Source organism: Danaus plexippus, chromosome 8 (genome assembly GCF_018135715.1).
Source record: "Danaus plexippus chromosome 8, MEX_DaPlex, whole genome shotgun sequence".
Classification (NCBI taxonomy): domain Eukaryota; kingdom Metazoa; phylum Arthropoda; class Insecta; order Lepidoptera; family Nymphalidae; genus Danaus; species Danaus plexippus.
The window spans coordinates 8,519,583-8,536,871 of NC_083542.1; the positions used below are offsets into that span (position 1 = coordinate 8,519,583).

At 36.6% G+C, this 17,289-nt stretch overlaps 1 protein-coding gene across 5 annotated transcripts in view; it reads left to right on the plus strand.

Moving 5' to 3' along the window:
• The window catches only part of LOC116771479 (axin), a 61,354-nt gene that overhangs the window by 38,892 nt on the left and 5,173 nt on the right, over positions 1–17,289 (plus strand). For 2 of the 5 annotated variants that reach the window (XM_032663331.2, XM_032663349.2), the window contains exons 3-12: positions 11,017–11,079; positions 13,281–13,362; positions 13,442–13,547; positions 13,948–14,077; positions 14,360–14,508; positions 14,900–15,014; positions 15,511–15,636; positions 16,173–16,309; positions 16,706–16,843; positions 17,063–17,174. In XM_032663331.2, coding sequence (XP_032519222.2) covers positions 13,329–13,362; positions 13,442–13,547; positions 13,948–14,077; positions 14,360–14,508; positions 14,900–15,014; positions 15,511–15,636; positions 16,173–16,309; positions 16,706–16,843; positions 17,063–17,174 — 1,047 coding nt within the window. In that variant the 5' untranslated portion in view covers positions 11,017–11,079; positions 13,281–13,328. Of the gene's footprint in view, positions 1–11,016; positions 11,080–11,549; positions 11,675–11,939; positions 12,024–13,280; positions 13,363–13,441; positions 13,548–13,947; positions 14,078–14,359; positions 14,509–14,899; positions 15,015–15,510; positions 15,637–16,172; positions 16,310–16,705; positions 16,844–17,062; positions 17,175–17,289 lie in introns of those variants that run through there. The other 3 variants (XM_061521252.1, XM_032663365.2, XM_061521253.1) reach the window with 3 other exon arrangements.

The window sequence follows — 17,289 nt, forward strand, 5'->3', positions numbered from 1 at the left end:
TTTTCGCAGCACCTTAATGGAAACTGCTTTTATACTTAGCGTTTTATAATATCCGCTTCAGTTTGCGAATGGACTTAAATCTAGTGAATTTTCACTTGAACATATACGTATCGGTATCACATAGGAGACGGCTTATTAGATTGGGTCGATAATAAAAATATATATAATGAAATTCATAAATACAAATGTGATACATGCGTCTTCTTATCAAATTGCAATGTATATGATGTAGTTAGCGTAAGAAATGTGCACTCCGGTATTTGATGTCTCTGCAATATGATTACCGCGGATTGCTTCGTGAGCTACAGTCTACAAATGAGATCTTCCATAACCCCTGAACTCTCGTATACACTGTAGACGGTGCTCCTGTATTGATATAGTTATCACGATATACGCTCCGACGTATCAAACATATATATGTATGTATGTTTTGTGAATCCAGCTTTTAAATTTTTATTGTTAGTCATACCGTTATATAAATATCAGCTATATTGTGTATTTTTTTTTCCATTTCTTTACTATGAAACACAAGACCAAGATTTGACTTAGTTATTTCTGGTTAGGGCTGTCGGAAACCATTCCTATAACGTGTTTCGTATACTAAGATTAGTTCATCAATTTAAAATGTTACTTGAACTTTTTAATATATATTTGATTTTTTATATACCTCCCTTCAAACTTGGTCATCGATAAACAAACCTTCCTACATCATTATTCGTTGTTTGTGAAGTATTTTTATAAACATTTTACAACCCCAACAGAGGTAAGGTCGATATAAGTTTATTACTGTGGCATTGTATTCGATTGAATGGTTTTCAACCACAATAAAGCATTTAAGTTATATTATAATCGTTCACGTCATTCGCATAAGACATCCCTTCATTTGCGTCGCCCCGTTAATAAATATTCATAATGTTATAGCCGTCAGCCGCAGACGCAGTGCGTGCTAGTCGCGGGCGGCCCCCCGGGAACACTCCGCGGACCGCTATTGTTTCGTAGACATATTGAAGCTCACTCTAATACCATCTACACGGTTGACGGTTATTTTATTTTAGATAACTCGTCAAAGTGATGATCGCATTCAGTTTCCTGTAAATTGATCACGTCAATTATTATAAATATAATAATATATTCTGTGTACATAAAAAAAAAAAATGAAAATCGTCAATATATTTCTATAATATTCGTCTCACAACTGCCTTGGTATACAATCGTCTATTGAGTCGTAAGAAACAGAGATGATTTTTTTTAACAGCTGTTGTATCATCTGCTGGAGGGTCCGGGCTCCGGAGCGCGTCGAATCATGGCTGTAATCCAATTCGTCGTGGAGCGCCTTCTTGTAATATCGGAGCTATATAATAATATTTGTTACTTGCATCCTTCGGGTTCGATCTCTTCATAATAAACTTTTAATCCATGTTTCTAGCATACTAGAATACAGAAAACATAGTGCATACACTATTGTCCCAATTTTATCTTAATCTAGATGTATTTGTTTGAAAAAAGAGAAGTGAATATATAAGAATAATTTATTAAATATTAGAATTGATTCCGTTAGAGTGAATCCTTGTCCGAAATAAATGCTAACAAGTGTAGTCATTAGTGTCAATTATTTTAATGTGCACCGCACCGTAACCGACGAGTTTTCAAACGGTTCGACTTTAGAGTATTTATTTATACACATATTTATGATTTTCGCTTAAGAAAAGCACATAATTTCATGTAAAACATTGTCCAAATTATTTAAACGGTCCTCTTATAAAAATATATATGTCATTAATAATTTAGAATGATCTTAGCATTTTATATTTTCATAATATAATTGATTGTTGTATAATTGTCCCGGTCGCCTCATATTATACAAATTGCTGAATCTTTTATTCATCAATCCAATCATATCCGTAGCACTCTGCGGTCGCAGACACCCGATACTGTGATGTTTTTATTTGTTTTTTTTTTTCTCATCCTTTTAGTTAATGCCTCGTTAAAAAGCGAAATTCAGATAGACCGCAAATTATTGGTTTAGTTAATCGTCGCTGCCGTCGCGTCCGTACCATGAGCTATGCCGGTGTTATAATTTTATTGCCTTATATTTTATTGTGAATAGTACATAAACACGTCCACCACATTGGATTCTTGTGCACATGTCAAGTATTAGAAATAAAGTTTTATACATTATTTTGTCGTGTTATAATCGGAAGCCCTTTAGGATCATTGCATCGTGACTGATTTTTTTTATTTTTTATTTTTACTCACTTGACCGCTACATGACAGTCATGAAAGTAACATACGATATTCGGAACGTTGCGGTGAAAAAATCTATCGAACCTTTCAATACTCGCACAAACAAAAAGATTATTCTGGTCGATGACAAAACAAAATCTATTTTGACCGCATCATATTCCGACCCTCGTTGTTATCATGTCTATACGAGAAGCTCTCCGCGGGATGTCAGCAGCTAAATTTTCATATATATTAGTCTATTTAACTGTAAATTAATTAATAAAAATGAATACATATATATTTATATAATATTACTTTATCCATATACATAACGATCCACCTTTAAATAAATATAACCCTAAAATGAACTGTCACGTTTTCTTCCACTGGCACTGTCACGCGGGCCACATTGTATGCAAAACGTCGCGTGCAAGCGATGTTATTGTCTCCTCAAGGAAAGGATTCCATTATTCTAGCAGCCAGTGAGCGAGCCAGTCAGCCCGGGGCTGAGGGATTTCGCATTTCATTCTACGGTTGATTGCGAGATTTCTTTACCTGGAGACGAGTTTAATCATGCCTGCAATTGGAAAAACAATGAAGGATGGATTGGATGGAGGTGCGCCCCGCGGCTGCTTACTTACAGACATTTCGTTTTACCGCTTTAAATATTCTATTAACAAAATATCTATATGACTTCTTACGTCTTACATATAATGGATGCAGATAGTCAAAATAATTAAATTTTTAGATAATCCGACAAAAGGATTACGTCATTCCATAACATAAATCCTCTTTTGTTATTTTTTTCTGGTTTAAATAACCATTTAAATTGAATCTCAATGAGTGATTTTTCTACAAAATACCTCTGCATGTGGTAGTGTGCGCGACGCACGTGCCACATCCAATTTCCCTTCAGTAGTTAAGGTTGAATCGACTTCACACGACGAAACGGGACTTCAATACGCACGATTGGTTCCTATCAATTGTGTAATCCTTGCCAATTAAATTTGATTTTATATTGTGACAACATTATAATATATAGTTTATTTCATTTTATTTATAAATTTATTTTATTTATAAATGAAATTGTATTCGAATCGTGTTTTATAACTAGGGACCAGCCCCGGCTTCGCACGGGCTCTTTACAAAAAATATAAAATAACCTATTTTATTTTGAGAATTATTAAACTTATATTATGATAACTTTCAAATAGTACGCCGGATTTAAATGATTTAAAGAGTAATTTACAAATTCTGATGAAGGCTTGAAAACGAAGTGATCTATTTTAATAAGACTTAATACCGTATTTATGTAAATAGCTTTCCAATAAACGCTTTAAAAATGTTCATTTTTAAATTTTGTAAAATTGATATAGTATGTTATCCTTAAGGTATAAACATATGCCACCGCGGACTTTTCTGTATACGTATATAAGATACACAATTCCACTATATATTATTTTGTTATATCTCAAAGACTTTAGGCAGCGTTTTCAAACGGCTCATGTTTTCCCGACATCATCAACAAATATCGTTAATGTGCACACAAGTAAATATAAAAACTTAACAAATTATATTCTATAACCTTCCTCGAGAATCACGCTATCGAGTGGTGATAACTGTTTCATAATTGGTGCAGTAGTTTTTCCGTTTATCGCGAACAGACAGACAGCCAGACGCGGCGGGGGACTTTGTTTTATAATATGTATTGATATACAATAGTCAATACTTTAGAGAGATATTCCTAATTCCTAAGGAAACGTAGTCTCAAAAAATATTTAATATCGAATACCCGGTAGCCAGCATCCAGCAGCTGGTATGAGGAAAACTTATCCGGTCCGCGGTCAACATTACACGGACGAAGGACTTCGATAGATGCATCCGACTCTATGAATATTTGGAATTTACCATTCACAGATCAATGACCATCTAACTTTTCATATACAATTTTGTGCATACACATGTCGCAGGCAATTTGTATAATATGTCCGCTCACATATTGCCGAAGGCAGATTGTAAATTGTCGTCATTTTATAAAATGTTTGATAACATTAGTGGCGCATTATATAATTTGTAATTTTCTCGTGTTAGGTTAGGTTAGGTTCATGTATATAAAATCCAAAGGCCGTTTGTATTTGTAATTGGACATATTATAAAAATTTCCTGCTACATACATCATCATCATTGTCAGCCTATCGGAGCCCACTGCTGAGCAAAGGCCTCTTCTCACATGGAGTAGGTTAGAGCATTAATCACCACGCTTGATCAATACGGGTTGGCGATTTCAGTCTTATAATTTGAATTTATAAGACCAGATTTCCTCACGATGTTTTCCTTCACCGTCCGTCAGTAGTGTCTAAATACTTTTAGAAAGTGCATATGACTCGGAAAAGATCACTTTGGTACTTGCCAGGTTTCGAACCCGCGCCCTCACGTATGTACATATATACAACATATTATTATTCGGATTGTTTCAAAACCTTTTTATTACATCTCATTTCGTTTGCTACTTCGTTGTTTCGTTCTCGTTCGACTTCAAGAATATTAGGAGTAATTATAATTTAAAGCACTTAACTTATCTTCAAGAATTACTTAAAATATAATTTAAATATTCAAATAATAATTATTTCAATTATCGTTAATACCGTTCGTTCAGTTACAGCATTTCAATAAATATGTTTAAATAAATATAATTTTTTAACTCTGGGTTTCTTTCAGGTTGCCATTAATAGAAATCTACTTTTTCACTGAATGGTTATTTAAAAATAAAACGGGTTAAAATTATAATTTTACAAACCTTTGATGAAAATCAATGTCACGATGTGTTAGATTTAAAGTTTTCTAAATAATGGCAACACTACATCACTGTGACACTACAACAACGAACCTAGTGCTTTGAACGATACAAAAAAAGCAGTTTGATTGTCTCACAAAGGGAACTGCACAGTCTATACGGGTGAAGATTCTAGAGACTTGTTTTTTTTTTGTTTTTGTATTTGTATCGTCTTATATATGACCTAAATTTATTCCCTCAAGTCAGAATCGTCAGATGATAAGGCGTTTTAATATTGGAAAACGTTCCTTAGAGTTTCTTGTATGTACTCGATCGCTCGGACTTAACCATATCCTCCGATGGCAATTTAGGAAAATATTTCTGTTTTTACAGACTGTAGAAGCTAGAGTCGGTATATTTTTGTAAATTGTTAAAAAGCTTGTTTCTGAATGGGATAACGCTAAGTGTAATCGAAGTGCGATGCTAAGTATACTGATTCTTCTTAAATGGTGAACGCCAAAAATTTGTTTAATAAGATTCAAAGAGATCCCAGGTCGATTCTTCATGAGCGACGTCCAGGCTTTTTAAAAACGGATAGCTTTACCACAACGAATACCAACAAATATAGATAGTTTTTCAAGTCTAGTTTAAGTAGAACGCTTATTTAAGATGCGAGTTAGTTCAGACAGGAGGTCATGAAACATTTGTTATGAGAAAATTGTCAACACAAAAGATCTGGACAACATGCACAACTAACTATATGACAATATCTGAAGTTGTTTAAGGGAAATTCAAATGGATTCATTGGTCATTGCCTGGCCATGGGTCCATCCTATACACTAGAGACATAGCAGCGGTCGAAACAGAACTTGAGCTGGAGCACTTGCTTCGAACAAAGCCAAAACCACCATTTTCCGGATCTCGCAAGGCATTATCAACTTTTACATCCTAGTAGAGGCTTAAACGAACACAGGTGCTTACTATGCTGAATAATTGGTTCGATTTGAAGCTGGTTTACCTTACATATAACCCATTTTAGCAAAGAAAAAAACAACGCATCGGCCTTACAGGTCGAATAAGACTATGATTGACTGACCCTTCCACCCTGTTCATCAGATTTGACTACATGCGAATTCTCATTGCTTACGAACCTGAAAAATCACTTGCAGGCCTGTAATTTGAGTCGAATTAACAAGTTTCTGTCGCCAGGGAAGCCAACTTTGTAAACATTATTTTTTGGGTGTCTTAAAGAAGATAGAATTTCCATAGGCCAACTGTGTGGAGCTGAAAGGTGTCTACGTTGAAAAATAAATCTAAATTTTTCTAAAATGTTCCTTTGTCTTTTGTAGGCTTATCGACAAATCGGAGCACCCTGTAATTTTAAGGAAAATTACAATAGGATTTTTTATCGAATCATCTGAAGGATAATAATTGTCGCTTAATAATAATAAAATATACATTGAACAATTATAAATGAAATTTATTTTTATATATTATTACATTTTTTTAAGCTTTTCACCCTTCAGATGTCTATCACACACACATAAGTACTTCACGTATGTCCGTGTTCCACCATAAAATAGAAATTCATAATTATTTTCTAAAAACTAAATTGAATTAAAATATAAATTTAAGAGAATAATTTTGGTTGAGGAATATTTGAGTGATGGATTCTCGTCTATATGAACGAGCGAAAGATCCGTTAAATAGGTTCAGCCTTTCCAAAGTGTAGACTAACGAAAATAAACAAAGAAATATTAAAAAAGAAGTGCTTACGCCTTAATGTTGTTGTTAATTTTACTTAGGCATACGGTATAACTAAAAGCGATGTAATTGTTTCAGCCGAGTAACAGGATTCCCTTAAACATTCTGTAACCCACCGTACCGTACCCACCGCTTCGTCCTGATTGATTAACTAAAGTTGTTATAGCGATATGCGTGCTAGTAAAATAACATTCATCATACCTTAATGTTGTTATCATGAGTTTGTTAGCGAGGCGCGTGATACACACACACGCACATACACACAGATAGGCACACGAGACTCAATTAGGCTCTCATTACTTACTGCCTCCACGGATCCATTGTATTTTGACGATATTCTGGAATATTGTTACCTTCACATATATAAGAAATATTCGACATATCATATACATTTATATTAGAAACTTTGTCTGAGATTTAATTCACATATTAATATATTCGAAGATCCGCATGTGTTCATGGATGTAGATGTAAACGATTCTTTAGCGATTAATTGTTACACCCGTTATATATTTAAAAAAATATAAAGTGAAGTGGTTATCCGGCATGTCTCTCGGTTGCGGGCGGACGGTCAAATAAATTACCTTCCTTTGAGAATTTGATTCTTTTGATCATCTCGAAATCAATTTCATCGCCCCTACCATTGGACGGGAGCATTTAAACGACGCCCTCCATTTTAACTCGCTACAATCGAGTAGATTTGTTTAATGCTTGTTTGGAAGTCGCTTTCTCATGACAGGTCGCAGGTTCGTTCCCGGGTACACGTATTTTAAGATAGATAATTATTTTTTCTAGTACATCTGTTATATTTTGCAGTTTTCAGAATCCATTTTGTTTAAGACATTTCCATTTAATGAATATGATGACTTCAATATATTTTTAACGGTAATGTTTTGAAAGTATTTCGATATAAAAACTATCTTATAAACTGCTTGAGGTGCAAAAAAAATTTAAATTTATATATTTTTTGTTTGTAACTTTAATTATCCTGGTATAAATTAATGACCAAACTAAGATCGAAATATAATTACACTACAATAGTGATTATCAATTTCTCTTTTGTTTTAATTCTCGTTATAATAGTGCATTAAAAAAAATACTTAAAATTCGTATGCCAAAGCTAGTATGACTAATTCGTCAAAGGGTCCGCCGCCCTTTGTGCCAGTAGTAATCAGCGACCGCTTACATTTCACTCGCACTACTGATACAGATAGACGAGGCGAATTTGTATATATATATATATTTATGATATTATAACTATATACATAATACTTCATACTAATTAATGTAAATATGGATATATTATTAAAGAATAAATGTATTTTATTTTTATAAAATTGTATATAATATGAAAATATAACGTGATATTTATTTATAGAAAAATAGTAACATAATAGTTGGGAAATGAGCCCCGACTCGAGGTGATATTGACACAGCTCTCAAAGAACGCCCGCTCTTTGTGCACTCTAATGCTTGACCGATATCAATTTGTTTGTAGCGATTTGCTTTAGTTTCACTTGATTATATACAACTTTATAGATTCTGTACTATGAAATATATTATATAAAATGTAGAACGTGATTTAAATACGTTTACGTCTCCGTAAGAAGTTTCATTGGAATATTTTAATTGAGTTATCGAGCTCGTATATATTTTTTTAATTATAACACACAGACGAAATAAATATTTTATTTTCGATATAGTTTTAATTTTACATTCTGTTTTATCTGTATCTTCTTTTTTATTTTCTTTGAAGAGAGTGACGTCATCCATGCCGTAATGGCGACGTTTGTACTAACAGCTGAGTTTAATAGGGTTTATGTATCTTAATGAGAGGAAAAAAATATATATTTAAATATATTTTTTTATATATATCGATGTTAAATCTCCATAGGCGTATGCAGTGCTAGCTAGCGGTTGTCAATCGTTATTGTTCGCAGTTTAGGTTATCACAGTCAAAGGAGGCCGACAAAGAGACGCCGCGCTGCGGACGCATTACCGTCCCGACACCACCACCCCACCGGCCCAGGGCTGACGGCTCACGGATCACAGCTGACGGAACTGTCAATATACTTAACATTGACACAGATTATATAACACATATCATATAATGACAGGATTTAATTAATATGTAGTTCCAATATGTTCTTTAGTGTCGTATATTTATTTATATATTTTTTTATTATTATTTGATGACGATAGCATTGAATATATTTCAGATGTTCCTTACATAGGGTATTTAACAACAAAAGAAATTATTACAACGTATTGTGCAAATTTAATTTAACCATAAATATTCATGTTAGAACTTGAGTGGCCGTACTTCAAAATAAAGTAACACTCGGGTGCTTTTAATATTTATTAATTTTGACGAAGGTTTTGATATCGTCGAGCATACAGTTAAAATATCAAAGAATAAAAGATTTTTTCTTTGATATCAGTCATCATTGTCTCCATAGTAATATTTCCAACATTTGTTCGTATGTCACAGCCCTGACCCCTCATCCCTCGCTCAAAGTGAGTGTGTTACTCTTTAACCTGAGCGATTCGCAACCGGCTAAACTTACCACTCCGCTAAATAAAGTTAAAAGGCTCCTCGAGCTTTGTCTCGGCTCCCCTTTGATGTAGCGAGAACGCCGCCGCTACGCCCTCCCCCTCCCCCTCTCACACGCACCCCACACCCTTCACCCTTCACCCCCTCAACAAACAGTTCACCGCAAACTAAAACTATTGCCTTTAATTCCTTTCCCGGATCATATGTACGAGTGATTAGCGCCGACTGTGTTCCAAGGTACTCGCTGAGGCCGCCGAGGCCTACAAAGAGCTGTTCGTCTACACTAACCGCTGCCACTTTCTGCGACTGATGTTGAAATTATGGGTTATTCGTTGTTATAAAGAAAAGTGTGCCTTCATGTTTCTAAAGTAACTCTGCCCTCCTGTTTTACGTGCCTTCCAAAGGTGTGAAAACTAAAAATATATGTGTCATTATAAATATTAATATTTAACAACTACTTGTTTGTGGTAAGCTTTAAAACCTTCATCGCTTAAAGCCTTCTATATAAGTGGGTCTATCATATACAAGCAATATTTTCAAATCTATCCGCTATGTCCCGAGATGAGCTCGTTCCACCAAACAAAACAAACTCTTCAGCTTTATTATGTTGGCCGTAGTTTTAAAGCCATAGGAAAATTTCACGTGAACGAGATGTGCCACTGAGGCTTATATATCAAATCGATATTTTTAATTGTCTCCTCCCGACTGACTGTTCAATGTCCATTAATACATCGGACTATGCGAAAATTCAATTAGTGTAATAACATAGCAGTTCCATTATAGCAATCAAAGGAAAACGGAAAGTTTGTGCACATCAAAGAGTCGCTTAGTGCGTGCCAGGCTAATGAAGATAAAGTGTTGTGAACCAGACGGATTTATATTATCGATAGATTAAAACCTTATCGATATATAGCTGTTGACCACAGCAGCGGTCTCACAGATTTTTAAATAGATTTTTCTATTTATTCGTATTGAGGTATTTACTGATATGCTATAATCTACATAATAACTATAAATTATTATAAAAAAATATAGACTGCTATACATATGACATGTTTACTTCAATTGTGAAAAAAAAAAATTATGAATATATATAAATGTAAATAATTTTTTTACTATCTTTAAAAAATATGAATATATCATCTTACGTCTTAACGTGTTTACACCAATTACGTTTGTTAATATAATTTTTAAACAAGCCATTAATTTTAATTTTTAATTGCCTTAACAGCAACAACAACAACAATAACAACAACCAAATAAATAAATATAAGATATTTTGTTTTTTTTTTATTTAGATGATTTTTTTTTGTTATTCCTACTTTTTAATTTCATATTATAATAGAATTAGTCACTTCGTCATGTGTCGTTTGAATTGTCAAATTCGTTCAGCGAAATTCAATTAAAAATTTAAAGGTACCTCTCTGCTTACATGATATTTATCATGAAAATAATTTTTCTCTTTGAATTCCTTTTTTCTTTTGATCTTAGATTGACCTTTACAGGGTTTTACTTTCTTCAATCGTAATATTTTGTTATTAAATTGTATAAAAAATTAGGAAAAAATATTAAAACGTAAAAACCCTTATTTGTTTTATATTTATTATTAGTTCTTGTTTTATCTGTCAGGTGATTTAAGAGAAATTTTAAGTTAAGACCTTAACTTAGACTACCAATCCCATATTATTGGTCTTTGTTTCAGATATAATCATCAAAAAATTGGCACCACAAAGACAACATGCAGCGGCAGTAAGCTGCTAAGTAGGCAAGTAAAAGATAATTTTGGTAAAAATAATAATTTGAAGCTATGTTCCAATATCCGTTTTTTAAGAGTGTCACACCAGGCAACTATAGCCACTATCATAGAGGTTTGCTTTTTTTCCACTTTTTTTTTTGTTTAGTGATTAGTGTCAACCTCGGATAACAATAGGAATATTCTTAATCCAATTATCGTATATAACAATTTAATTGTTCGCTGAAAGTTATCTAGCTATTGTTGAAATCACAAAATGTATTTAAAATGTAATACACATAGTAACCATTGACTTCCCGCCAAAAGTATTTGTTTAACTTGGTCTCGTACTGTCATCTACTGGAGACTTTTGACATTATGCAAATCACGACTGAGAGCATGGCGAGTGGTTCTAAAATATGTCGCTAGGTGGAGCTAGGAGTAACGAAGTGGTACTGTCAAATATCAACGTGCTCTATTACCGCGCTCTGTCAAGTGTCAAAGTTCCGTCGTTCTTGTATACAAAACCAGACCGAGCCAAGCTAATCTATTATTTATTTACGTTAACTTTCCTATTTTATGCGTTCTCTATTCTTGTTTGGTACAGATCATTATGTTTCTATAAGAAGTGAGTGTATCATATTTAAGATAAAGTTTCACTCATTATGTTACTTAAATACATTTGTTACGGATGCCAGAATATGAATTTGGTATTTACAACTACTATTACTAATCCCGTGATGTTTTGTTACGAGCGATTACAGATTGAATTATGACTGAAAGTTGGGTGCAATTTACACGCCCGAATGTCTGGTAAACGAGTGTTTAAGGATTTCTGTCTTTGTTTACGAGTTGTTTCTGTTTTTATGCCCGTCATCCTCAATGAAAATTAGTCTGGCTGGCCGCGAACGAACATTGCATAGTCCTACATATTTTTTCTATACACAGCTATAAACTCACCAATACCATCTTCATAGGTAAGCTAACAAAAAAGTTTTTAAGTTTAGTATCCTGTGTAAAACATCAAAAATTTTAAGATATGTTAATTTTTCACTTATATTTTTCATACAGAAGTGAAAAGTTAGCCTAAAATTAAAAAAAATTTTACAGTATATTCAACCCGTTATAAAAATATCATAATGTTTAATATAAATAACCCCAAGCGATTGAGTAGTTTTTGTCAGTTATTGATTTTATGCTTATTATAAAACCCTATCATAAAGATATCCATAACCATAACGCATTGTGCCGAGGGTAAGAGAAATGTTCGATCGGGAGTCTTTTGTATGCCAGCATCCAAACTCCACTCGTACCATAGCCGGTGATCTGTGCGGTCGTGCTTTTCTTAATAATTATTGTATTAACAAAAAATATTCATAAAATACTTTGTGATATTAATTTTTATATTGGTGTAGTATTCATTATATTGTTTGCGGGAAGCACAATGAATATGGTATGGTCCTTATATTTTTTTTCCTTTGTTGTAATTTTTTTCATTCCAGTCAATGATTATTGATCCGTGAACTTATGATATAATTTGTTATGACAGGATCTCATTACAAGCAAACCTTTTTTTTTTATATTAAAGCGGACATGCTTGTTGAATAGATTTTTTTTATAATAAAATTGGCCGACCCGCTCGACATGGAATGCTTCACAATAATCATATGATATTTGATGTGTTCAATGGATTAAAGCATTTTAATTGTGTGTTTTATTAAATTATTAAGGTTTAGTTGTTCTCATTGTGATGTAATGTAAAAGCTGACATATAATTCCATCCGAAGCCGATCGATGATGTGGTCTCTTGACTTGTGGTGTTCTTCATCTCTCTCTAACATGAACAAACCAAATAGTGTTTCTTTTTTTGTATGTCCTATTGATTTTTGTTGTCCTGGTTTATTCTCTCATACAATTTCTTTTTTTTTAATCATCGATTCGACATCCACTTTGCAAATGTGTGGTGTTTGATAACAAAAGAATCTTTTTATTAGAAAAGCTTTAAATCTGTATTCATTCGTTACGTGTAATTTATTGATTAGGAAATATTATTTTCTGCAAATTACTGACTGATAATGACTTTGTAATAATTTCTTTTTATGAATTCCTATCGATCAAACTACTTTATGTATTTGGTTATGCTGTTACTGGTTATATTTCATCTCGGCGATGTAAATATACACGTTAATGTATGTTATGTGGGTGAGGTGATGTTATTAAGTGTCGTTGTCCAGGTCGTGTCTCGCCATGCAGCGCGCGGGTGGGAGCAGGGCCTTTGCGCCATGAGCCATACTCCTGTAGGCGGCCACCCGCAAGGTAATGTCACGAAAACATCATTCATATTACTCTATTTGTATGTCTGTTCGTGTTTTGCTATTCTAATGCTCGTGTACAGGTTGGGAACACAAGCTTGCTGACAGGTCGTCGCTGCCGCCGGCGCCAGGGGAGGAGAAGAGACAATCTCAGACCAGACATGTGTTCACACACGCACATCTCACCAAGTGAGTCACATAAACGCGCACACACACACACACGTTCATCGCTAGTTCATGATAAAGAAATTTAATAATACCATTCAGTCATTTAGAACTAAAACCTCTGTAGAAACCGACTTCATGATGACAGTAAGTGATATTTTATTGACTGTTATTTCCGTATTGTTGTTGGACCTCATTTAATGTCTGATGACTACCACGATCCTGTAAAACTGACAACCTCCAAGAGATTTTACCAATGGGTTTTTATGTATACATACTAAGAACCGTCACGTGAATGTAGAGAATGAATTTAAAATTTACGTAAGAATAGCTAAAAGTGACTTAAAGGGTTTCCATGAAGAGTTGGTGTTCGTCGTCTCACTATATTCTGTTTCTGTACGAGTGTCTTCCTCTGTGTCAATAGAGCGGCCCCGTGTGTGGGCGGCGTTGCGTCGCGGCGCTCGGAGACGGAAGGCTCGTCCGGCAGCTCGGGACGATCCCCGGAGGAACCGCCCTACGCCAGGTGGGCGAGGACACTGCATCATCTGCTCGAGGTAAGCCATCACACGTGGACGCTAGATACTACATGTGATAACATTGGATTAGGATAGCTCCGTGCTAGTTGCAAAATTTTTTTGAAGGTCTTTTGGTTTGCAAAAAGAAATATATTCAATATAATAGGTATTCATGAGCTTATGTCCTCCAGTTAATGTGAGTGAAACTGATCGAGGATGAGAGGGAGTGAGCATGAGGAGCCTGTAACGTGTAAATGATACCCTCGCTATATAGTGCTTCAATGTTCATGATCCGAGTCGACCGTGTGCCCGATGTTCCAGGATGGAGAGGGCGTGCGTCTGTTCCGCAAGTTCGTGTGCGGCGCGGGCGGGCTGCACGTGGACCGCCTCAACTTCTACTTCGCCGTTCAGGGCCTGCGCCAGGAGACCGAGCCCAGCAAGATACGGACCGTCGTCTCCGCCATATACAAGTAAGTACACACACGAACTACACTCGGCGTGCTTGTATTGAATAGTATCCGATATATTGTGAGGACGAATGGAAGCTGGATACACTTTCACTCAAAAACTGGCTGACAGATTATGACGACACCTTAAACGTCACAACAAGGCGGAGGTGATGATTAATCTTACAATTAGAACTCCTTGTAGGGTTCCCACAGGATCGATGCATAACTATAGCATTTTACACGAGGTCTCGTGACTCCGACTAACATTGTCGGTGCCCGTTGGTCACCATCTCTGTTGTTCAACATCCTTGCTACAGTTATCTCTGATCTCAGTCCTGCACCTCGCGAGTGGTCCCGTGTAGGCAGTATCAGTGATATTGATGTGTTGTTAATGTTGTGGTGACGTCTCCAGGTTCCTCCGCAAGTCTCAGCTAGCGATGCCCGAGGAGCTGAAGCAGCGCGTCAAGCAGAGCCTCAAGGACGGCTCCAACATAGAGAAGACCATCTTCGATAACATGGAACAGGAGGTACGCCATGCTGTCGACACAATCGTTGATGGTTACCCGCCGGGACTCCGCCCCCGGGCCTGACCTCGGTAGACTCCGCCCCCGCTCGCGTACAAAAAAATAATTTTCGTGGCGACTGCAAAAAGCAGATTGTAGATATAACCGTTTCTGATGCTGGAACATGACTTGTATCTTTCATTATTATTGGAACTGATGGAGACTGTTCCTAAGTGGAAGGAATTGGAAACGAATACTACCTAGAGTGTTCATGTTCCTCTGAATTGACAATAGATTAGGCTTATTATTATCATGATGCCGATAGTTATCTAAATTATAATAAAAAGTGTTTAATAATCTTAGTAAAAAAAAAAGTCCCTAGCATTTAACTTTGGGTACTTTCAGTTGGTAAAACTAAGTTAAATTGTTTCGCAAATGGATAATTTCTTAATGTCTTTTAATATGTTCATACTCCTTAGTATAAAATATAATGGTACTCATATGTTACGACTATCATAAGGTGACCCGCGCCATCACTGAGTCTACGTACCAGTCGTTCCTGCGGTCGGAGGCCTACGTGTCGTACGTGAGTGCGGCCACTCAGCCGCTGTCCTCACCTGACGCCTCGCCGACGCACTCCAGAGAAGTAAGTTGTTAGGTTGCTTCATACTAAAACCAGGGAACTGTTGATAGAGTCAATCTATGGCATACTGGGAGGTAGCAAATTGATTCCTTAAGCAGACCGGGTCGTCGACACATAGGGGTCTAAAAGATTTTAAGGATCATGAAGAATAGTGACAGACCGCAAAGATTTGTCTGGTTTTATAATGACGAAAATGTTAACTTTTGGCTTCACCTTCTAATGTGGGTAGACCATATTTTTAACGGCCTTAGCGACTGCTTCTTGTGAAAAATTAAATGTATCATATTCAGGTCGCGTTTAAATCTTAAAGGAATATCAATAGTTTGATATGATTTTCACTATTTGTCCAGTTTTAGGAATGTGTTTCACTTCGTAAAGCTCCGGTCTAGATTCGACGCTAACAGTTGCCCAGGTTCTTCTAGAATTAATAACGGATATCTGCATGTAACGCAAGACCAGTATTAACTGACACTTGTAAACCGAATCGCTGTGTGACCTAAGTTATCACAATATTTATATAACTGTTGTATGTTCATCAGCTATGTGTGGGCACTCTGGCCACTTTACACGAGGGCCAGGAGTTATCAGGCGGCGCCTGTCCGTCCGTGGGCGCCAGGCTCACCCACGACGCTCTGCTCGCCACACAATCCCGACGACTACAGTCAGACGTCGCTCCGTGAGTTGAACACCATGTATAACACGCATACACACACTCACACAGACGCTTACACATGTAAACATATTCAAAAACTAAGGACGTGTTCAGTACACACCCAATTCATACAACACGCAGAGCTGAATGTCCATCACTGGAACTATCACCCTCCCGCAATATAACACACACAGTGACCGCTCTCACCAGCCTGCTGCACTGGTCATAGTCCTCATATAATATCGTTCCTTACATCAGTCACTTAGAATCCTGTTTTATTTTTGTTTATCAGCCAATTTGTTTTCTTTTCTTTTATTTTGCGTGTGCAATGCATGAGCATCGTCCGCGTGACGCTTGTACTAAATTATACCAGTAGCTTGACGTGTCGTTTGTCCCCCTCCCCCCCTCCCCCATCCCCAGGCACCGCAAGCGGTCCGTGTACAGCGCGCACGTGTCGTACGCGGGGTACACGCCCGCCTCGCGCCAGGACTCGGAGCGGGCCAGCCTCAGCAGCGGGCGGACGGACAGCGACGCGGTGTCTCTCTCCGGCAGCAGTCTGTGAGTACACACACCTCGTATGTATGTAAGGAGCTGGAGCACTGGAGACCTGCCAGACCTGCCAGACGACCCGGAGACGCTCACGCCGCCCGGCTTGTTTAGTTGCCTTTAACCCGCTATGATTTGCATTTAATTTTGTTTCTGTTTGTATCCTCGTCCCCCGCACCTCGTCTCCCCCCGCGCCGCACGTCGTCTCTACTGACCCCTCTGTATGTACAGTGACGGCATGTCCCTCCGCGGGTCCCGTGAAGCCCGCGAGTCCCGCCACCGGCCGCGGCTGTACGGCCTCGACCGACACGCCGTCATCAACAAGGAACAAGACACCGCCATGGTATACATATATATGTTATTTACTTTGTGTATTTGTTCCACGTCGTCATCTAAACGATTCTCAAAGTCCTTGTTATAAACACTTGCTGACCCCACAGTGCCGGTCAAGTGTTCCG